The sequence below is a fragment of the Scyliorhinus canicula genome, chromosome 1 (genome assembly GCF_902713615.1).
Source record: "Scyliorhinus canicula chromosome 1, sScyCan1.1, whole genome shotgun sequence".
NCBI classification, from domain to species: Eukaryota; Metazoa; Chordata; class Chondrichthyes; order Carcharhiniformes; family Scyliorhinidae; genus Scyliorhinus; species Scyliorhinus canicula.
The window spans coordinates 64764549-64786658 of NC_052146.1; the positions used below are offsets into that span (position 1 = coordinate 64764549).

General features: G+C 53.5%; 1 protein-coding gene across 4 annotated transcripts in view; it reads left to right on the forward strand.

Moving 5' to 3' along the window:
- The first annotated feature begins 5253 nt into the window (after window positions 1-5253).
- LOC119963169 (serine/arginine-rich splicing factor 9-like) overlaps window positions 5254-22110 on the forward strand; it is a 37563-nt gene continuing 20706 nt past the window's right edge. Inside the window, exons 1-2 of one of the 4 annotated variants that reach the window (XM_038791866.1) lie at window positions 5254-5468; window positions 8023-8234. In XM_038791866.1, coding sequence (XP_038647794.1) covers window positions 5298-5468; window positions 8023-8234 — 383 coding nt within the window. In that variant the 5' untranslated portion in view covers window positions 5254-5297. Of the gene's footprint in view, window positions 5551-5576; window positions 5608-8022; window positions 8235-22110 lie in introns of those variants that run through there. The other 3 variants (XM_038791876.1, XM_038791887.1, XM_038791895.1) reach the window with 3 other exon arrangements.

Here is a 22110-nt window from a genome sequence, read left to right on the forward strand (position 1 = left end):
GTGTGCAGTGTTAGTGAGTGAGCTGTGTCAGTGTGCAGTGTCAGTGAGTGAGCTGTGTCAGTGTGTAGTGTTAGTGAGTGAGCTGTGTCAGTGTGCCGTGTTAGTGAGTGAGCTGTGTCAGTGTGCCGTGTTAGTGAGTGAGCTGTGTCAGTGTGCAGTGTTAGTGAGTGAGCTGTGTCAGTGTGCAGTGTCAGTGAGTGAGCTGTGTCAGTGTGCAGTGTTAGTGAATGAGCTGTGTCAGTGTGCAGTGTCAGTGAGTGAGCTGTGTCAGTGAGCAGTGTTAGTGAGTGAGCTGTGTCAGTGTGAAGTGTCAGTGAGTGAGCTGTGCCAGTGAGCAGTGTTAGTGAGTGTGCTGTGTCAGTGTGCAGTATCAGTGAGTGAGCTGTGTCAGTGTGCAGTGTTAGTGAGTGAGCTGTGTCAGTGTGAAGTGTCAGTGAATGAGCTGTGCCAGTGTGCAGTGTTAGTGAGTGAGCTGTGTCAGTGTGAAGTGTCAGTGAATGAGCTGTGCCAGTGTGCAGTATCAGTGAGTGAGCTGTGTCAGTGTGCAGTGTCAGTGAGTGAGCTGTGTCTGTGTGCAGTGTCAGTGAGTGAGCTGTGCCAGTGTGCAGTGTCAGTGAGTGAGCTGTGTCAGTGTGCAGTGTCAGTGAGTGAGCTGTGTCAGTGAGCAGTGTCAGTGAGAGAGCTGTGTCAGTGTGCAGTATCAGTGAGAGAGCTGTGTCAGTGTGCAGTGTCAGTGAGTGAGCTGTGCCAGTGTGCAGTGTTAGTGAGTGAGCTGTGTCAGTGTGCAGTGTCAGTGAGTGAGCTGTGTCAGTGTGCAGTATCAGTGAGAGAGCTGTGTCAGTGTGCAGTGTCAGTGAGTGAGCTGTGCCAGTGTGCAGTGTCAGTGAGTGAGCTGTGTCAGTGTGCAGTGTTAGTGAGTGAGCTGTGTCAGTGTGCAGTGTCAGTGAGTGAGCTGTGTCAGTGTGCAGTGTCGGTGAGTGAGCTGTGTCAGTGTGAAGTATTAGTGAGTGTGCTGTGTCAGTGTGCAGTATTTGTGAGAGAGCTGTGTCAGTGTGCAGTATTAGTGAGTGAGCTGTGTCAGTGTGTAGTGTAAGTGAGTGAGCTGTGTCTGTGTGCAGTATCAGTGAGAGAGCTGTGTCAGTGTGCAGTATTAGTGAGTGAGCAGTGTCAATGTCCAATGTTAGTGAGTGAGCTGTGTCAGTGTGCAGTGTCAGTGAGTGAGATGTGCCAGTGTCAGTGAGTGAGCTGTGTCAGTGTGCAGTGTCAGTGAGTGAGTGAGTGAGCTGTGTCAGTGAGCAGTATTAGTGAGTGAGCAGTGTCGGTGTGCACTGTTAGTGAGTGAGCATTGTCAGTGCGCATTATTTGTGAGTGATCTGTGTGTGGTGATCCAACCACTGTATATATGTGTGCTTGCAGTAGGGGGAAGTATGGCCGTACCTGTATGACAGGTTTCTCTGGTAAGCCACTGCCGGCTAGCTCCGCCCACAGGGAGCTGTATAAATACTCGTGTTTCACTGAGATGCCATACTAAAGCTGCCACCGGAGGAATAGCATCTCACAGTAATAAAGCCTCTCTTGTACTTCACTCGAGTCTTTGTGTACAATTGTTAGCGCCACATTGTGTCAGTGGGCAGTGTTAGTGAATGTGCTGTGTCAGTAAGGTGTGTTAGTGAGTGAGCTGTGTTAGTGTGCAGTGTGAGTGAGTGAGCTGTGTCAGTGAGCAGTGTTAGTGAGTGTGCTGTGTCAGTGAGCACTGTTAGTGATTGAGCTGTGTTAGTGAGCAGTGTGAGTGAGTGAGCTGTGTCAGTGTGCAGTGTGAGTTAGTGAGCTGTGTCAGTGTGCAGTGTGAGTCAGTGACCTGTGTCAGTGTGCAGTGTTACTAAGTGAGCTGTGTCAGTGTGCAGTATCAGTGAGTGAGCTGTGTCAGTGTGCAGTGTCAGTGAGTGAGTTGTGCCAGTGTACAGGTTTAGTGAGTGAGCTGTGTCAGCATACTGTGTTAGTGAGTGAGCTGTGTAAGTGTACAGTGTTAGTCAGTTAGCTGTGTCAGTGAGCAGTGTTAGTGAGTGAGATCTGTCAGTGTGTAGTGTTAGTGAGTGAGCAGTCAGTGTGCAGTGTTAGTGAGTGAGCTGTGTCAGTGTGCAGTGTCAGTGAGTGAGATCTGTCAGTTTGCAGTGTTAGAGAGTGAGCTGTATCAGTGTGCAGTATTTGTGAGAGTGCTGTGTCAGTGTGCAGTATTAGTGAGTGAGCTGTGTCAGTGTGCAGTGACAATGAGTGAGCTGTGTCAATGTACAGTGTTAGTGAGTGAGCAGTGTCAGTGTGCAGTGTTATTGAGTGAGCTATGTCAGTGTGTAGTGTTAGTGAGCTGTGTGTAGTGTTAGTGAGTGAGCTGTGTCAGTGTGTAGTGTTAGTGAGTGAGCAGTCAGTGTGCAGTGTTCGTGAGTGAGCTTTGTCAATGTACAGTGTTAGTGAGTGAGCTGTGTCAGTGTGTAGTGTTAGTGAGTGAGCTGTGTCAGTGTGTAGTGTTAGTGAGTAAGCAGTCAGTGTGCAGTGTTCGTGAGTGAGCTGTGTCAGTATGCAGTGACAGTGAGTGGGCTGTGTCAGTGTGCAGTGTTAGTGAGCGAGCTGTGTCAATATACAGTGTTAGTGAGTGAGCTGTATCAGTGTGCAGTGTTAGTGAATGAGCTGTGTCAGTGAGAAGTGTCAGTGAGTGAGCTGTGCCAGTGAGCAATGTTAGTGAGTGAGCTGTGTCAATGTCCAATTTTAGAGAGTGAGCTGTGTCAGTGTGCAGTGTCAGTGAGTGAGATGTGCCAGTGTCAGTGAGTGAGCTGTGTCAGTGTGCAGTGTTAGTGAGTGAGCTGTGTCAGTGAGCAGTGTTAGTGAGTGAGCTGTGTCAGTGAGTGAGCTGTGTCTGTGTGCCGTATCAGTGAGTGAGCTGTGCCAGTGTCAGTGAGTGAGCTGTGTCAGTGTGCAGTGTTAGTGAGTGAGCTGTGTCAGTGAGCAGTGTTAGTGAGTGAGCTGTGTCAGTGTGCAGTATCAGTGAGTGAGTGACCTGCGTCAGTGTGCAGTGTTAGTGAGTGAGCTGTGTCAGTGTGCAGTATCAGTGAGTGAGCTGTGTCAGTGAGCAGTGTCAGTGAGAGAGCTGTGTCAGTGTGCAGTATCAGTGAGTGAGCTGTGTCAGTGTGCAGTGTCAGTGAGTGAGCTGTGCCAGTGTGCAGTGTTAGTGAGTGAGCTGTGTCAGTGTGCAGTGTCAGTGAGTGAGCTGTGTCAGTGTGCAGTGTCGGTGAGTGAGCTGTGTCAGTGTGAAGTATTAGTGAGTGTGCTGTGTCAGTGTGCAGTATTTGTGAGAGAGCTGTGTCAGTGTGCAGTATTAGTGAGTGAGCAGTGTCAATGTCCAATGTTAGTGAGTGAGCTGTGTCAGTGTGCAGTGTCAGTGAGTGAGATGTGCCAGTGTCAGTGAGTGAGCTGTGTCAGTGTGCAGTGTCAGTGAGTGAGTGAGTGAGCTGTGTCAGTGAGCAGTATTAGTGAGTGAGCAGTGTCAGTGTGCACTGTTAGTGAGTGAGCATTGTCAGTGCGCATTATTTGTGAGTGATCTGTGTGTGGTGATCCAACCACTGTATATATGTGTGCTTGCAGTAGGGGGAAGTAAGGGGCCGTACCTGTATGACAGGTTTCTCTGGTAAGCCACTGCCGGCTAGCTCCGCCCACAGGGAGCTGTATAAATACTCGTGTTTCACTGAGATGCCATACTAAAGCTGCCACCGGAGGAATAGCATCTCACAGTAATAAAGCCTCTCTTGTACTTCACTCGAGTCTTTGTGTACAATTGTTAGCGCCACATTGTGTCAGTGGGCAGTGTTAGTGAATGTGCTGTGTCAGTAAGGTGTGTTAGTGATTGAGCTGTGTTAGTGAGCAGTGTGAGTGAGTGAGCTGTGTCAGTGTGCAGTGTGAGTGAGTGAGCTGTGTCAGTGTGCAGTGTCAGTGAGTGAGTTGTGCCAGTGTACAGGGTTAGTGAGTGAGCTGTGTCAGCATACTGTGTTAGTGAGTGAGCTGTGTAAGTGTACAGTGTTAGTCAGTTAGCTGTGTCAGTGAGCAGTGTTAGTGAGTGTGCTGTGTCAGTGTGCAGTGTCAGTGAGTGAGATCTGTCAGTGTGTAGTGTTAGTGAGTGAGCAGTCAGTGTGCAGTGTTAGTGAGTGAGCTGTGTCAGTGTGCAGTATCAGTGAGTGAGATCTGTCAGTTTGCAGTGTTAGAGAGTGAGCTGTATCAGTGTGCAGTATTTGTGAGAGTGCTGTGTCAGTGTGCAGTATTAGTGAGTGAGCTGTGTCAGTGTGCAGTGACAATGAGTGAACTGTGTCAATGTACAGTGTTAGTGAGTGAGTTGTGTCAGTGTTGGTGAGTGAGCAGTGTGCAGTTTCAGTGAGTGAGTTGTATCAGTGTACAGTGTTAGTGAGTGAGTTGTGTCAGTGTTAGTGAGTGAGTTGTGTCAGTGTCGGTGAGTGAGCTGTGTCAGTGTTAGTGAGTGAGCTGTGTCAGTGTTGGTGAGTGAGCTGTGTTAGTGAGTGAGTGAGCAGTGTCAGTGAGTGAGCAGTGTCAGTGTTAGTGAGTGAGCAGTGTCGGTGAGTGAGCTGTGTCAGTGTTAGTGAGTGAGTGAGCAGTGTCGGTGAGTGAGCTGTGTCAGTGTTAGTGAGTGAGTGAGCAGTGTTAGTGAGTGAGCAGTGTCGGTGAGTGAGCTGTGTCAGTGTTAGTGAGTGAGTGAGCAGTGTTAGTGAGTGAGCAGTGTCGGTGAGTGAGCTGTGTCAGTGTTAGTGAGTGAGCAGTGTCGGTGAGTGAGCTGTGTCAGTGTTAGTGAGTGAGCAGTGTCGGTGAGTGAGCTGTGTCAGTGTTAGTGAGTGAGCAGTGTCGGTGAGTGAGCTGTGTCAGTGTTAGTGAGTGAATGAGCAGTGTTAGTGAGTGAGCAGTGTCAGTGAGTGAGCTGTGTCAGTGTTAGTGAGTGAGCAGTGTCGGTGAGTGAGCTGTGTCAGTGTTAGTGAGTGAATGAGCAGTGTTAGTGAGTGAGCAGTGTCGGTGAGTGAGCTGTGTCAGTGTTAGTGAGTGAGCAGTGTCGGTGAGTGAGCTGTGTCAGTGTTAGTGAGTGAATGAGCAGTGTTAGTGAGTGAGCAGTGTCGGTGAGTGAGCTGTGTCAGTGTTAGTGAGTGAGCAGTGTCGGTGAGTGAGCTGTGTCAGTGTTAGTGAGTGAATGAGCAGTGTTAGTGAGTGAGCTGTGTCAGTGAGTGAGCTGTGTCAGTGAGCAGTGTTGGTGAATGCAGCGAGCTGCCAGTGGCTGTGCTCTGGCTGTGCACTGGTTAAGCGGCTCTGTGCAGACGCGCTACCCCATTGGGAGGACAGGCGGCGGGAAGGGGCCTCGCTGCCGAGTCAGTGACTGGTCGAGGGCGGGAGCTGCGGCTCAACTGCAAACAGCATCCGAAATCCCAGTGAGTATTGAGGGCGCAGAATAGGGGCGGCCGCTATGGAGAGCATGGGGTGGCCGTGCCGAACTAACAAGGCGCGGGGTCGGTGAGTGGGGGAGGAGAGGCCGGGGTCGGTGAGTGGGGGAAGGAGAGGCCGGGGCCGGTGAGTAGGAGGAGGAGAGGCCGGGGCCGGTGAGTAGGGGGAGGAGAGGCCGGGGCCGGTGAGTAGGGGGAGGAGAGGCCGGGGCCGGTGAGTGGGGGAGGAGAGGCCGGGGAGTAGGGGAGGAGAGGCCGGGGCCGGTGAGTAGGGGGAGGAGAGGCCGGGGCCGGTGAGTAGGGGGAGGAGAGGCCGGGGCCGGTGAGTAGGGGGAGGAGAGGCCGGGGCCGGTGAGTGGGGGAGGAGAGGCCGGGGAGTAGGGGAGGAGAGGCCGGGGCCGGTGAGTAGGGGGAGGAGAGATCGGGGCCGGTGAGTAGGGGGAGGAGAGATCGGGGCCGGTGAGTAGGGGAGAGGCCGGGGCCGGTGAGTAGGGAAAGGAGAGGCCGAGGCCGCGGCCGGGGGGTGGGGGAGGAGAGGCCGGGGCCGGGGGGTGGGGGAGGAGAGGCCGGGGCCGGTGAGTAGGGGGAGGAGAGGCCGGGGCCGGTGAGCAGGGAAAGGAGAGGCCGGGGCCGGTGAGCAGGGAAAGGAGAGGCCGGGGCCGGTGAGTAGGGAAAGGAGAGGCCGGGGCCGGTGAGTAGGGAAAGGAGAGGCCGGGGCCGGTGAGTAGGGGGGAGGAGAGGCCGGGGCCGGTGAGTAGGGGGAGGAGAGGCCGGGGCCGGTGAGTAGGGGGAGGAGAGGCCGGGGCCGGTGAGTAGGGAAAGGAGAGGCCGGGGCCGGTGAGTAGGGGGGAGGAGAGGCCGGGGCCGGTGAGTAGGGGGAGGAGAGGCCGGGGCCGGTGAGTGGGGGAGGAGAGGCCGGGGAGTAGGGGAGGAGAGGCCGGGGCCGGTGAGTAGGGGGAGGAGAGGCCGGGGCCGGTGAGTAGGGGGAGGAGAGGCCGGGGCCGGTGAGTAGGGAAAGGAGAGGCCGGGGCCGGGGGAGGAGAGGCCGGGGCCGGTGAGTAGGGGGAGGAGAGGCCGGGGCCGGTGAGTAGGGGGAGGAGAGGCCGGGGCCGGTGAGTAGGGGGAGGAGAGGCCGGGGCCGGTGAGTAGGGGGAGGAGAGGCCGGGGCCGGGGGGTGGGGGAGGAGAGGCCGGGGGAGGAGACCTCGGGGCCGGGGTGTGGGGGAGCAGAGTCGGGGGCCGGGGGAGGAGAGCCGGGGGCCGGGGGGGGGAAGCGCCCGGGGCCGGGGGGTGGGGGTGGAGAGCCCGGGGCCGGGGGGGGGGGGGGGGGGAGAGGAGGAGAGCCGGGGGGGGGGAGGAGGAGAGCCGGGGGGGGGGGGGGGGAAGGAGGAGAGCCGGGGCGGGGGGGGGAGGGGAGGAGGAGAGCCCGGGGCCGGGGGGGGGGGGGGAGGAGGAGAGCCCGGGGCCGGGGGGGGGGGGGGGAGGAGGGGAGCCCGGGGCCGGGGGGGGAGGAGAGCCCGGGGGCGGGGGGGGGGGGGAGGAGGAGAGCCGGGGGGGGGGGGGGAGGAGAGCCCGGGGCCGGGGGGGGGGGGGGGGAGGAGAGCCCGGGGCCGGGGGGGGGGGGGGAGGAGAGGCGGAGGGGGGGGGGGGGAGGAGGAGAGGGGGGGGGGGAGGAGAGCCCGGGGCCGGGGGGGGAGGGAGGAGAGCCTGGGGGGTGGTGGAGGAGAGGCCGGGAGGAGCGGCCGAGGGGAGAGGCCGGGAGGTGGGGGGAGAGAGCCGGGGGGGGGGGGGGGGAGGAGGGCCCGGGGCCGGTGGGTGAGGGAGGAGAGCCCGGGGCTGGTGAGTGGGGTTGGGGGTGGGGGAAGGAGAGCCCGGAGGGTGGGGGAGGAGAGCCCGGAGGGTGGGGGAGGAGAGCCCGGAGGGTGGGGGAGGAGAACCCGGAGGGTGGGGGAGGAGAGCCCGGGGGGCGGTGAGTGGGTGGGGCAGGAGAGCCCGGGGGGTGGGGGGCGGGGGAGGAGAGCCCGGTGGGAGGGGGCGGGGGAGGAGAGCCAGGGGGGCGGGGGAGGAGAGGCCGGGGGTGGGGGGAGAGAGCCCGGGGGGCGGGGGGGAGAGAGCCCGGGGGCTGGTAGGTGAGGGAGGAGAGCCCGGGGCCGGTGAGTGCGGGGCCGGTGAGTGCGGGAGGGGGGTGAGGGAGGAGAGCCCGGGGGGAGGGGGAGGAGAGCCCGGGGGGAGGGGGAGGAGAGCCCGGGGGGAGGGGGAGGAGAGCCCGGGGGGTGGAGGAGGAGAGCCCGGGGCCGGTGAGTGGGGCGGGGGGGGGGGGGGGGGAGAGCCCGGGGGGTGAGGGGGGAGAGGCCGGGGGTGGGGGAGAGAGCCCGGGGGGAGGGGAAGGAGAGCCCGGGGGAAGAGGGAGGAGAGCCCGTGGCCGGTGAGTGGGGGGGGGGAGAGCCCGGGGCTGGGGGAGGCAGTTAAGGGACCGGCTGGTGACGCTGTCCCGGTAACTGGGCCTCGGGCTGAGGTGGTGACCGTCCCTCTCTTGTTTACAGGCTCCGCTCTCTGGAGGGATGATGTCGGCCAACTACCGATTGAGCGGCCCCAGTGGCGGCGAGAGCCGTATCTATGTTGGGAACCTGCCCACAGATGTGCGGATCCGCGATATCGAGGATATTTTCTACAAGTACGGCAAAATCCGAGACATCGACCTGAAGAATAAGCGCGGCTCCCCGCCATTCGCTTTCGTGGAGTTCGAGGACCCGAGGTAACCAGGCCAGCCCAGGCCCAGACTCCAGCCGGACTGGAGAGAAAGGCCTTCTAACTAAATATAATCCGTGCTTCAAATCACTACCCCCGGCCGCGTCCCCGGAGCTCAAACCCCGGCCATATCCCCACCCCTTACAGTCGCAAACCCAACTCTAGTCCCAGATCTCAGTCCCAAACCCGGCTCGAGCCGCAGATCTCAGTCCCAAACCCGGCTCTAGTCCCAGATCTCAGTCCCAAACCCGGCTCTAGTCCCAGATCTCAGTCCCAAACCCGGCTCTGGTCCCAGATCTCAGTCCCAAACCCGGCTCTGGTCCCAGATCTCAGTCCCAAACCCGGCTCTAGTCCCAGATCTCAGTCCCAAACCCAGCTCTAGTCCCAGATCTCAGTCCCAGATCTCAGTCCCAAACCCAGCTCTAGTCCCAGATCTCAGTCCCAAACCCAGCTCTAGTCCCAGATCTCAGCCCCAGATCCGGCTCTAGCCCCAGACCTGGCTCTCGCCCCAAACCCGGCTCTCGCCCCAAACCCGGCTCTCGCCCCAGACCCGGCTCTAGCCCCAGACCCGGCTCTAGCCCCAGATCTCAGTCCCAGACCCGGCTCTAGTCCCAGATCTCAGTCCCAAATCCGGCTCTAGTCCCAGATCTCAGTCCCAAACCCGGCTCTAGCCCCAGATCTCAGTCCCAGACCCGGCTCTAGCCCCAGATCTCAGTCCCAACCCCGGCTCTAGCCACAGATCTCTGTCCCAAACCCGGATCTAGCCCCAGATCTCAGTCCCAGACCCGGCTCTAGCCTCAGATCTCTGTCCCAAACCCGGCTCGAGTCCCAGATCTCGGTAACAGACCCGGCTCTAGTCCCAGATCTCTGTCCCCAAACCCGGCTCTAGTCCCAGATCTCTGTCCCCAAACCCGGCTCTAGTCCCAGATCTCTGTCCCAAACCCGGCTCTAGTCCCAGATCTCAGTCCCAAACCCGGCTCTAGTCCCAGATCTCAGTCCCAGAACCGGCTCTAGCCACAGATCTCAGTCCCAGACCCGGCTCCAGCCCCAGATCTCGGTCCCAAACCTGGCTCTAGTCCCAGATCTCAGTCACAGACCCGGCTCTAGTTCCAGATCTCGGTCCCAAACCCGGCTCTAGTCCCAGATCTCAGTCACAAACCCGGCTCTTGCCCCAGATCTCAGTCCCAGACCCGGCTCTAGTCCCAGATCTCAGTCCCAAACCCGGCTCTAGCCCCAGATCTCAGTGCCAAATACAGCTCCAGCCCCAAATCCCAGACTCCGCTCGAGCCCCAGATCTCAGTCCCAACCCCGGTTCTAGCCACAGATCTCTGTCCCAAACCTGGCTCGAGTCCCAGATCTCTGTCCCAGACCCGGCTCTAGTCCCAGATCTCAGTCCCAAACCCGGCTCTAGTCCCAGATCTCAGTCCCAAACCCGGCTCTAGTCCCAGATCTCAGTCACAAACCCGGCTCTAGCCCCAGATCTCAGTCCCAGACCCGGCTCTAGTCCCAGATCTCAGTCCCAAACCCTGCTCTAGCCCCAGTCCCAAACCCGGCTCTAGCCCCAGATCTCAGTGCCAAATACAGCTCCAGCCCCAAATCCCAGACTCAGCTCGAGCCCCAGATCTCAGTCAACCCCGGTTCTAGCCACAGATCTCTGTCCTAAACCTGGCTCGAGTCCCAGATCTCTGTCCCAGACCCGGCTCTAGTCCCAGATCTCAGTCCCAAACCCGGCTCTAGTCCCAGATCTCAGTCCCAAACCCGGCTCTAGTCCCAGATCTCATTCCCTAACCCGGCTCTAGTCCCAGATCTCGGTCCCAAACCGGCTCTAGCCCCAGATCTCAGTCCCAAATACAGCTCTCGCCCCAAATCCCAGATCTCAGTCCCAAACCCGGCTCTAGCCCCAGATCCCAGTCCCAAACCTGGCTCTAGCCCCAGATCTCAGTCCCAAACCCAGCTCTAGCCCCAGATATTGGTCTCAAACCCGGCTCTCGGCCCAGATCTCAGTCCCAAACCCGGCTCTAGCCTCAGATCTCATTCTCAAACCCGGTTCTGGTCCCGATCTCAGTCCCAAATCCAGCTCTAGCCCCAAATCCCAGACTCCGCTCTAGCCCCAGACCTCAATCCCAAATACTGCTCTAGCCCCAGATCTCAGTCCCAAATACTGCTCTGCCCCAAATCGCAGATCTCAGTCCCAGACCCAGCTCGAGCACAGATCTCAGTCCCAAGTACAACTCTTGCCCCAAAGCCCAAACCCAGCTCGAGCCCCCGATCTCAGTCCCAGACCCGGCTCTAGTCCCCAGATCTCAGTCCCAACCCGGCTCTAGCCCCAGATCTCAGTCCCAACCCGGCTCTAGCCCCAGGTCTCATTCCCTAACCCGGCTCTAGTCCCAGATCTCGGTCCCAGACTCAGCTCTAGACCCCGATCTCAGTCCCAAATACAGCTCTCGCCCTAAATCCCAGATCTCAGTCCCAAACCCGGCTCTAGCCCCAGATCTCAGTCCCAAACCCGGCTCTAGCCCCAGATCTCAGTCCCAAACCCGGCTCTAGCCCCAGATCTCAGTCCCAAACCTGGCTCTAGTCCCAAATCTCAGTCCCAGACCCTACTCTCGGCCTAGTTCTCAGGGCTCTCGCCCCCGATCTCAGTCCCAGACCCGGCTCTCGCCCCCGATCTCAGTCCCAACTCGGCTCTAGTCCCAGATCTCAGTCTCAAAAACGGCTCTAGTCCCAGATCTCAGTCCCAAACCCGGCTCTAGCCCCAGACCTTAGTCCCAAATACAGCTCTCGCCCCAAATCCCAGATCTCAGTCCCAAACCCGGCTCTAGCCCCAGATCTCGGTCCCAAACCCAGCTCGAGCCCCAGATCTCAGTCCCAAACCCGGCTCTAGTCCCAGATCTCAGTCCCAAACCCGGCTCTAGTCCCAGATCTCAGTCCCAAACCCGGCTCTAGTTCCAGATCTCGGTCCCAAACTCGGTTCTAGCCCCAGATCTCTGTCCCAAACCCGGCTCTAGCCGCAGATCTCAGTCCCAAACCCAGCTCTAGTCCCAGATCTCAGTCCCAGACCCGGCTCTCGGCCCAGATCTCAGTCCCAAACCCGGCTCTCGCCCCAGAAATCAGTCCCAAACCCAGCTCTAGCCCCAGATCTCGGTCCCAAACCTGGCTCTAGCCCCAGACCTCAGTGCCAAATACTGCTCTGCCCCAAATCGCAGATCTCAGTCCCAGACCCAGCTCTAGCCACAGATCTCATTCCCTAACCCGGCTCGATCCCCCGATCTCAGTCCCAGACCCGGCTCTAGTCCCCAGATCTCAGTCCCAACCCGGCTCTAGCCCCAGATCTCATTCCCTAACCCGGCTCGAGTCCCAGATATCGGTCCCAAACCCGGCTCTAGTCCCAGATCTCAGTCCCAAACCCGGCTCTAGTCCCAGATCTCAGTCCCAAACCCGGCTCTAGTCCCAGATCTCAGTCACAAACCCGGCTCTAGCCCCAGATCTCAGTCCCAGACCCGGCTCTAGTCCCAGATCTCAGTCCCAAACCCTGCTCTAGCCCCAGTCCCAAACCCGGCTCTAGCCCCAGATCTAAGTGCCAAATACAGCTCCAGCCCCAAATCCCAGACTCAGCTCGAGCCCCAGATCTCAGTCAACCCCAGTTCTAGCCACAGATCTCTGTCCCAAACCTGGCTCGAGTCCCAGATCTCTGTCCCAGACCCGGCTCTAGTCCCAGATCTCAGTCCCAAACCCGGCTCTAGTCCCAGATCTCATTCCCTAACCCGGCTCTAGTCCCAGATCTCGGTCCCAAACCGGCTCTAGCCCCAGATCTCAGTCCCAAATACAGCTCTCGCCCCAAATCCCAGATCTCAGTCCCAAACCCGGCTCTAGCCCCAGATCCCAGTCCCAAACCTGGCTCTAGCCCCAGATCTCAGTCCCAAACCCAGCTCTAGCCCCAGATATTGGTCTCAAACCCGGCTCTAGCCCCAGATCTCAGTCCCAAACCCAGCTCTAGCCCCAGATCTCATTCTCAAACCCGGTTCTGGTCCCGATCTCAGTCCCAAATCCAGCTCTAGCCCCAAATCCCAGACTCCGCTCTAGCCCCAGACCTCAATCCCAAATACTGCTCTAGCCCCAGATCTCAGTCCCAAATACTGCTCTGCCCCAAATCGCAGATCTCAGTCCCAGACCCAGCTCGAGCACAGATCTCAGTCCCAAGTACAACTCTTGCCCCAAAGCCCAAACCCAGCTCGAGCCCCCGATCTCAGTCCCAGACCCGGCTCTAGTCCCCAGATCTCAGTCCCAACCGGCTCTAGCCCCAGATCTCAGTCCCAACGCGGCTCTAGCCCCAGATCTCATTCCCTAACCCGGCTCTAGTCCCAGATCTCGGTCCCAGACTCAGCTCTAGCCCCCGATCTCAGTCCCAAATACAGCTCTCGCCCTAAATCCCAGATCTCGGTCCCAAACCCGGCTCTAGCCCCAGATCTCAGTCCCAAACCCGGCTCTAGCCCCAGATCTCAGTCCCAAACCCGGCTCTAGCCCCAGATCTCAGTCCCAAACCTGGCTCTAGTCCCAAATCTCAGTCCCAGACCCTGCTCTCGGCCGTGTTCTCAGGGCTCTCGCCCCCGATCTCAGTCCCAGACTCGGCTCTCGCCCCCGATCTCAGTCCCAACTCGGCTCTAGTCCCAGATCTCAGTCTCAAAAACGGCTCTAGTCCCAGATTTCAGTCCCAAAAACGGCTCTATTCCCAGATCTCAGTCCCTTACCCGGATCTAGCCCCAGACCTTAGTCCCAAATACAGCTCTCGCCCCAAATCCCAGATCTCAGTCCCAAACCCGGCTCTAGCCCCAGATCTCGGTCCCAAACCCAGCTCGAGCCCCAGATCTCAGTCCCAAACCCGGCTCTAGTCCCAGATCTCAGTCCCAAACCCGGCTCTAGTCCCAGATCTCAGTCCCAAACCCGGCTCTAGTTCCAGATCTCGGTCCCAAACTCGGTTCTAGCCCCAGATCTCTGTCCCAAACCCAGCTCTAGTCCCAGATCTCAGTCCCAGACCCGGCTCTCGGCCCAGATCTCAGTCCCAAACCCGGCTCTCGCCCCAGAAATCAGTCCCAAACCCAGCTCTAGCCCCAGATCCCGGTCCCAAACCCAGCTCTAGCCCCAGACCTCAGTGCCAAATACTGCTCTGCCCCAAATCGCAGATCTCAGTCCCAGACCCAGCTCTAGCCACAGATCTCATTCCCTAACCCGGCTCGATCCCCCGATCTCAGTCCCAGACCCGGCTCTAGTCCCCAGATCTCAGTCCCAACCCGGCTCTAGCCCCAGATCTCATTCCCTAACCCGGTTCGAGTCCCAGATATCGGTCCCAAACCGGCTCTAGCCCCAGGTCTCAGTGCCAAACCCGGCTCTAGCCCCAGATCTCAGTCCCAACCCGGCTCTAGCCTCAGATCTCAGTCCCAAACCGGCTCTAGCCCCAGATCTCATTCCCTAACCCGGCTCGAGTCCCAGATATCGGTCCCAAACCGGCACTAGCCCCAGATCTCAGTCCCAGACTCAGCTCTAGCCCCAGATCCCAGATCTCAGTCCCAAACCCGGCTCTAGCCCCAGATCTCAGTCCCAAACCCGGCTCTAGCCCCAGATCTCAGTCCCAAACCCGGCTCTAGCCCCAGATCTCAGTCCCAAACCTGGCTCTAGCCCCAGATCTCAGTCCCAAACCTGGCTCTAGTCCCAAATCTCAGTCCCAGACCCTGCTCTCGGCCCAGTTCTCAGGGCTCTCGCCCCCGATCTCAGTCCCAGACCCGGCTCTCGCCCCCGATCTCAGTCCCAGACCCGGCTCTAGTCCCAGATCTCAGTCCCAACCCGGCTCTAGTCCCAGATCTTAGTCTCAAAAACGGCTCTAGTCCCAGATTTCAGTCCCAAAAACGGCTTTTTTCCCAGGTCTCGGTCCCAAACCCAGCTCTAGCCCCAAATCTCGGTCCCAAACCTGGCTCGAGCCCCAGATCTCAGTGCCAAACCCGTCTCTAGCCTCAGATCCCGGTCCCAAACTCGGTTCTAGCCCCAGATCTCAGTGGCAAACCCGGCCCTAGCCCCAGATCTCAGTGCCAAACCCGGCTCTAGCCTCAGATCTCAGTCCCAGACTCAGCTCTAGCCCCCGAACTCAGTCCCAAATACAGCCCTCGCCCCAAATTCCAGATTTCAGTCCCAGACCCGGCTCTCGCCCCCGATTTCAGTCCCAGACCCGGCTCTAGTCCCAGATCTCAGTCCCAACCCGGCTCTAGTCCCAGATCTTAGTCTCAAAAACGGCTCTAGTCCCAGATTTCAGTCCCAAAAACGGCTCTATTCCCAGGTCTCGGTCCCAAATACAGCTCTAGTCCCAGATATCGGTCCCAAACCGGCTCTAGCCCCAGATCTCAGTGCCAAACCCGGCTCTAGCCTCAGATCTCAGTCCCAGACTCAGCTCTAGCCCCCGAACTGAGTCCCAAATACAGCCCTCGCCCCAAATTCCAGATCTCAGTCCCAAACCCGGCTCTAACCCCAGATCTCAGTCCCAAACCCGGCTCTAGTCCCAGATCTCAGTCCCAAACCCGGCTCTAACCCCAGATCTCGGTCCAAAACCCGGCTCTAGCCCCAGATCTCAGTCCCAGACCCGGCTCTAGTCCCGATCTCAGTCTCAAATACAGTTCCAGCCCCAAACCCCAGACCCGGCTCGAACCCCAGTACACAGTCCCAAATACGGCTCTCGCCCCAAATCCCAGATCTCAGTCCCAAACCCGGCTCTAGCCCCAGTTCTGTCCCAAACCCAGCTCTAGCCCCAGAACCCGGTCCCAAACCCGGCTCTCGCCCCAGATCTCAGTCCCAAACCCGGCACTAGCCTCAGATCTCGGTCCCAAACCCAACTCTAGCCCCAGATCTCAGACCCAAATCCGGCTCTAGCCCCAGATCTCAGCCCCAGATCTCAGTCCCAAACCCAGTTCTAGTCCCAGATCTCAGTCCCAAACCCAGCTCTAGCCCCAGATCTCAGTCCCCAAACCCGGCTCTAGTCCCAGATCTCAGTCCCAAACCCAGCTCTAGTCCCAGATCTCAGTCCCAAACCCGGCTCTACCCCAAAATCTCAGTCCCAGACCCGGCTCTAGCCCCAGATCTCAGTCCCAGATCCAGGCTCTAGTCCCAGATCTCTGTTCCAGACCCAGCTCTAGCCACAGATCTTAGACCCGGCTCTAGCCCCAGATCTCAGTCCCAGACCCGGCTCACGCCCCAGATCTCAGTCCCAGACCCGGTTCATGCCCCAGATCTCAGTCCCAGACTCGGCACTCGGAAAGGTTCCTTTTAAGTTTGCTAGCACAGTTGAATTAGTTATTTTTTAAGACGCTACCTGTGCTATCCCTTTTTCAACTGCTGGATGTTTAGGCTATTTCATTCAAGTTTTGCGCAAATTTAAAGAAAAGCTTCAACTTGCATTTTAAAAGTTGTGAGATTCCTGTTTCAAAATAAAAGCTTGTTCAGATTTTTGGCGCGCTGGAAATCTGAAATAACAGCAATTTCATAATGTTGCTGAGACAAACAAAATATATCCAGTTTTCCTTTGAATTGAACTTCAAAACTGGGCAGCACCTGGACTTTATGGCTATGAGACCAGACAATGATTCTCTTCAAGGAGCTCTAAATGAAGAATACCATTTACCTGTCTATGGTTGGGAATTGTCCTCCAATTCTCCTATCCTCTTTTTCCCAGTCTTATTATTTGAACTGTTTGCTGACCCATTCCTTAAGTCTAAAGTATGCTTGTGACATCAGTGTATTGTCCAGTCAAGAACCTCCTCATCTACGTTTTTCTTGTTACTTCTCCTGAAGTTGCTGTGTTCTGCTGGTATTTACCTGCACCTAGCCTGGAGACAAAGGGAGGCCCATTGGATCCTTGCTGACACCCGTGAATTCAACACAGATCAAGGTTGAATCTGTGACCTTCTTGATGTATCTGGGTCAGTGCTACACTGGGCAATGGTTTTATCTATGGTTCCATCGGGGAGCTCCATGCTTGGTACATGATTCAGATCTGTTCTCTGTGCCAAAACCTGAGGATGCAGGTTTTTATAAAGAAGAAAAAATACATGGGTGGGACCTGTTCAAGTTTGAAGAAATGTATAGCTCTGTCATTGAGCATATGGTACTTTGAAGTCTGTAATACTTTTCTTCCCTTTCATTTAGTAGAAATTTTGCTCAGTAGATTTTCCAATTGGAACTATTACTATACTTCGTGAAAGGTGCTTTACAAATAACTGTCCTTGAATAAGTAAAGAAATATGAACAAGACTTAATGACCAAGTGGGTAACTATCAACTTGCATCTATATAGCGCTTCTTGTGTCTCTCAACATTCAAAATGCTTTGCATACAATTAATTATTTTAACAAATGACTTGCGTAAACAAACGCGTAACTGTTTTGCGTGTGCATCCAAAAAACGGTAATAAGCGGACTCAACCAGCTATATTTTTCCACAGTGCCATCTGTGAGGAAGGATTACTCGTGATGGTACTGAGAGAATTCCTTACCCTCCTTTGAATATCAGAACTTTACCCACTGAACCAATGGAATTATGGTCCCTGTTTAATATATCTGAGAATGTAACACTTCCTTTAATACTGTACTAGATTATCAATATAGATTGTGTGAAGTCCTGGAATGGGGCTTCAAATCAGTCTTCTGGCTTGGGCAAGAGTGTTTGTACCAGTTGGTCTGAGCTAACACACAATTATAATTTCTGATATAGTTCTGAACTCTCCAAACCAGTTTTGTTCTCCGTCTGTACTCATTTAGCTGGTCTGAACAGCAAAATCATAGAACCTTTCAGCACTAAAGGCCTATTTGTTTGAATGAGCAGTCCAGTTTAGTTCCATACCACAGCTTTCTCCACATAGCTCTGCAAATTAGTAACTTGCAGTCTTTGACTTTACAATGTTCAGGTTACAATGAATGGCAATTACAACATTTATAAATTGACGCTATGTTTCGAATTTACAACATCGAGTTTTGACTTTACAATACCGCGCTAGTGAAAGTGAACGAGTTCAAATATTCATAGGTGTGCATCAACGTTCTGTACCACCCATTGTCCTAACTCTACACTCAGTTGCTTTACAAATGCATTTTTAGTTTGAATTTAAGACATAGGTTTTCAGGATCTCAGTTGCTGACTGGCAAGCCTGATATAAACAATTGGACTAGATATCTGGGATATAAACCCGGCAGCAATTACAAGCTTGTCTGTAGAGGGTCACTTTGAATGTAAATATCCATCAGATAGTTGTGACGTAACTGAAGCTTGGAACAACAGCTGATGGAAGGAGTTAACTGAAGTCAGTCAAAAATCTACGGTTTGCTACTCATCATTAGGTTGCACAGATGTCGTCAGTTGCTGTTGGAGCACAGTACTTCCACCTATTGTTCAGTTGGGTAGGGGCTGTCTTCATGTTGTTTGAGGAGGAATTCTTTGGGCCTAATATCGAGCAAAGAACTGTTCTTGTCCGTTATCTAATAGCCAACTAGATACAGTCCTTATTTGGGGTGAGAATATGTGGGATCTGTCTTGGACCAAGTTGGCTCCAAGACAGCAGTGGGATGCAATAACTTACATGTGATGTAGCCTTCAAAATACAATATCCCAGTGTGTTTCACAGGAGGGTTGTAAAACATAAATTTGAAACTAGGCCATAGAAGGAGATATTGGGCCAATGACCAAAATCTAACTCTCTGATGGTTTTTAAGGAGTATCCTAGTGGAGGATACAAATGTGGAGAGGTTTAACAAGGAGGGAATTCCAAAGCATTGGTCCTTGGCAGCTGAAGGCAGGGGCCATGAATGATAGAGCATTTCAAATTAGGGATACTCATGGCCAGAATTAGAGGTCTGGTGGAGATTACGGAGACAGAGAAGGGTGAGACCATGGAGAGATTTGAAAGCAAGCTAAGAATTTTAAAATTGAGGTATTACTTAAACCAGGCATTAATGTAGGTCAGTGAGCACATGGTTGAAGTATGAACTGGACTTCCTCTGAGTAAGGACACAGGCAGCGGAGATTTGGGTCACCTTAAATTTATGGATGATTGAATGGGAGAGGAACAATCAGTGATACCAACTCTAGAGATAACAAAGCATGAACAAGGGTTTTGGTTCTCAATGAGCTGAGGCTGGGCAGTGTCAGGAAATGTTACAATTGTGAAATGGATAGTGTTTGTGATAGCACAAATATGTGGTGAGAAGCTTATATCAGGGTCAAATCGGAAATCAAGTTGCAGATGGTCTGGCTCAGCCTCAGACACTTGTCAACAATGAGGATGGAATTGTTGGCTAAGAATGGAGTTTGTAGAGAGATCAAAGATTATGTTTTGAGTCTTTCTGATGTTTAATTGGAAGAAATGTCAGCTCATCCAGTATTGGATGACTGCAGACAGTCTAATGGACAATGGATGAATTCAGAGAGGCGGTGGTGAGTTGCAGTGTTGTCACTGTACACATAAAAACTGACTTTTCAGATATGTCACTGAGGGATAGCATATGTGGTTTGGAGGCCACCAGAGATAATCATGCTGTAGTGGGAAAAGAAGGCATTGGATGTGATTCTCTGACTACGATATGATGGTGAAGAATGGAACCAGTAAAGTCCAGTCTGTTGGAGGAGGATGGTGTCGACAACATAGAACAGTACAGCACAGAACAGGCCCTTCGGCCCTCGATGTTGTGCCGAGCCATGATCACCCTACTCAAACCCACGTATCCACCCTATACCCGTAACCCAACAACCCCCCCACCCCTTAACCTTACTTTTTTAGGACACTACGGGCAATTTAGCATGGCCAATCCACCTAACCCGCACATCTTTGGACTGTGGGAGGAAACCGGAGCACCCGGAGGAAACCCACGCACACACGGGGAGGACGTGCAGACTCCGCACAGACAGTGACCCAAGCCGGGAATCGAACCTGGGACCCTGGAGCTGTGAAGCATTTATGCTAACCACCATGCTACCGTGCTGCCCATGTCAAAATTTGCAGCTAGGTCAATCCACTACACGATTGTGGTCAATTGGATACCATATAGAACCGCAGCTACTGAAGATTCTTCCCACTCCTGGTAAACTGTAAGCCAATGTTCTCGGGATAGGTTGGTCTTGGCCAAACAGGAAATGTGAGACTAAGTAAATTGGGCTATGCTCTCCTGAGTTTAGGAAATGAGAAGAGACCAGATTGAAACATAAAGATTCTGAAAGGGCTTGACTTGGCAGTTACTGAAAGCCTGTTTCACCTGGTTGGTGAAATCTAGAACACAGCGGCACAGTTTCAGGGTAAGGGGTGATCCTTTAGGACTGACATTCAAAATTAGAAGTGTGTGAGACTTTGCGATTCTCTACTTCAGAGGGTTGTGGACACTTCATCTGTGAATATATTTAAAGCTTCGATGGACAGATTGTTTGTCACTTAGGGAATCGGGGGGGGCGGGGGTCTCTTTTTTTTTAAATTTAAAATGTCCAATTCCTTTTTTTTTTCAATTAAAGGGCAATTAATGTGGCCAATCCACCTACCCTGCACATCTTTGGGGTTGTGGGGTGAGACCGACTCAGATATGGGGAGAATGTACAAACTCCACACGGACAGTGACCTGGGACCGGGATCAAACCCGGATCTTCGTCTCCGTGATGCAGCAGTGCTAACCACTGCGTCACAGTGCTGCCCTACTTTTGTTTCTCTCTATGCTCCTCAAGTTCTGGCCTCTTGCGTATCTCCAGTTTTAGTCTCCTCCACTTGTGGCCTTATATTCAACTTCTTCAGCCCTAACTCTGGAATATCTCCTTTCTAAATTCCGTATCAGATTTTGTTTGATATCACTACTTTTGAGGTGCCTTGGGATATTTTGCTATGTTGATGGCAACATAGGATTGCATGTAGTTATTGTTGCTAAACTGCATGGAATAAACAACACTAGTAATCATGTGTACTTTTTAGTATTTTTAGTCTTGCTGTCCTAAGCATACCTTCTCTGGGCTCGGGCAAATAGAATGTGTTTCTATGGGAAGTGTGTATGCACTTCAGAAACGAGGCTTTCAATAGCTTGATTAGAATACTGTTCTAACAGTGGTGGATATTGATGAGTATTAGCTATCCAAGTAATTAGACAAAGGTAAAAGCAGCCCCAATTCCACTTTCAGGGCTCATCAAATGTGATGTAAGAAAAATCCTTTTCCCACAACGAGTGGTTTGGGTCTGGAATGCACTACGTGGAAGTGTGGTGGAGGCAGGTTCAGTCGAGGTATTCAAGAGATCATCAGCTGATTATTTGAACAGACACAGTGTGCAAGGGTACAGGGAAAAGGCAGGGGATAGCGCTAAGTCACTGCTCATTTGGAGAACAGTTTTCAGACACGATGAACCAAATGGTGACGGCCTGCACTGCAAACATTCTGTGACCTGCCATAATTATGAGCCCTGATATTTTTGTGTTTACATATTTATAAAGAACTGTTTAATGGCATACAGTAATTATTTTCATGGAAGCCTGCCATCTCACCTTGCCCCACACTTGTGGAGAGGTGCCCCTCCGGTTTTACTAGTTGACTGATAGCAAGAAATGCCTCTCGTCCTCTGTGGATTTTGGCTAATTACTTTGCCTTAATTACTTGCTTTAAGAAAAAAATTACATGGTTGACTAGATATACAGCCTGATATAGAGGAATGGAAACCAAGAATGTTAATTTATAATAATAATTGTATTTTATTCAGAAAGCTTTGCAGCTCCAAAAGCTGAATAATAGTGAGACATACATCAATATAATTCGTATATAGACAAGGTAATCAGGTTCAAAATTTGCAAACGTGACAATCATGTAGTAACAAAAATTCAACAGGTAGCAGGGAAGCAGTGGACAGGATTTTAAAGGAAAGGTAATGTTAAATTAAAATTGCACACCAATACACCATTCCTACACTTCAGGCACCAAAATTCATAATGTAAGTGCTAAATTAGGTACATTGCTTGTGGGATTTTCCAAATTAAGTACAAACGTTAATCCTTGTTTGTAACGTTTCAAACTTTGTGACATGAAGGGCATTGTTGTACGACCACTCAAAACATGCTTCTGTATTTCAATGACAGTTCAATTGTTGATTATCTTTGAATGTAAGATGCAGAAAGACAACTTTTTGTGCACGTGGGTTTCTGAAAAGTCAAAGGGAAATCCGGTGACAGCTATTTGGAGCTCTAAAGCACTTTATTGTTGAATAACAGGATCAGGAGTGTTAGCATTCTTGAAATTCATCTGAATATCCAGTGGTTCTGAGGCGTCAAATTGCAATGCGATACATCCCCTTAAAATCAGCATTGACAACAGATTTGCCCTGTTAAAATTGGAAATCTGAATGACAGTGCCTACAAGGCATGCGTAATAGCTGAATGGAACAAATTGAATCAATCTTGACTTAAGCTCTCCTGGAGCCCTGTATGGAGTTATTGATTTTACCTCCAAGTCAGTAAAATATGCCCTTCAAACCCAGCTGCACTCAAGACAATCTTTCAGACACACCGTATTATTTTAAGTCAAACCAGCAGTGCAGGTATTGTAGATTTGCTCAAACTCGTCTGATACTGTTGCAACGTGTTCAACTTGTGGTAGGATCAATCAGAGTCTGGTATATTTGCACGTGGTTCCTCCAATAGGATTTCAGTGAAACTTGTGCTGCTTTTCTGACAATTCTCTGGGGGTCTGAGGTAGGAAACGCCATTGGCAAGGTCTCTTCTGTTTGCTTTTTTTGCAGCAACATTTCAATTATACCTATTCAAAATTGTCCGACTCCTGATTGGTGCCTAGCAACTTTTGATGGAAAAGCACCCTGTAGTTATGTGTTGCTGGACAGGA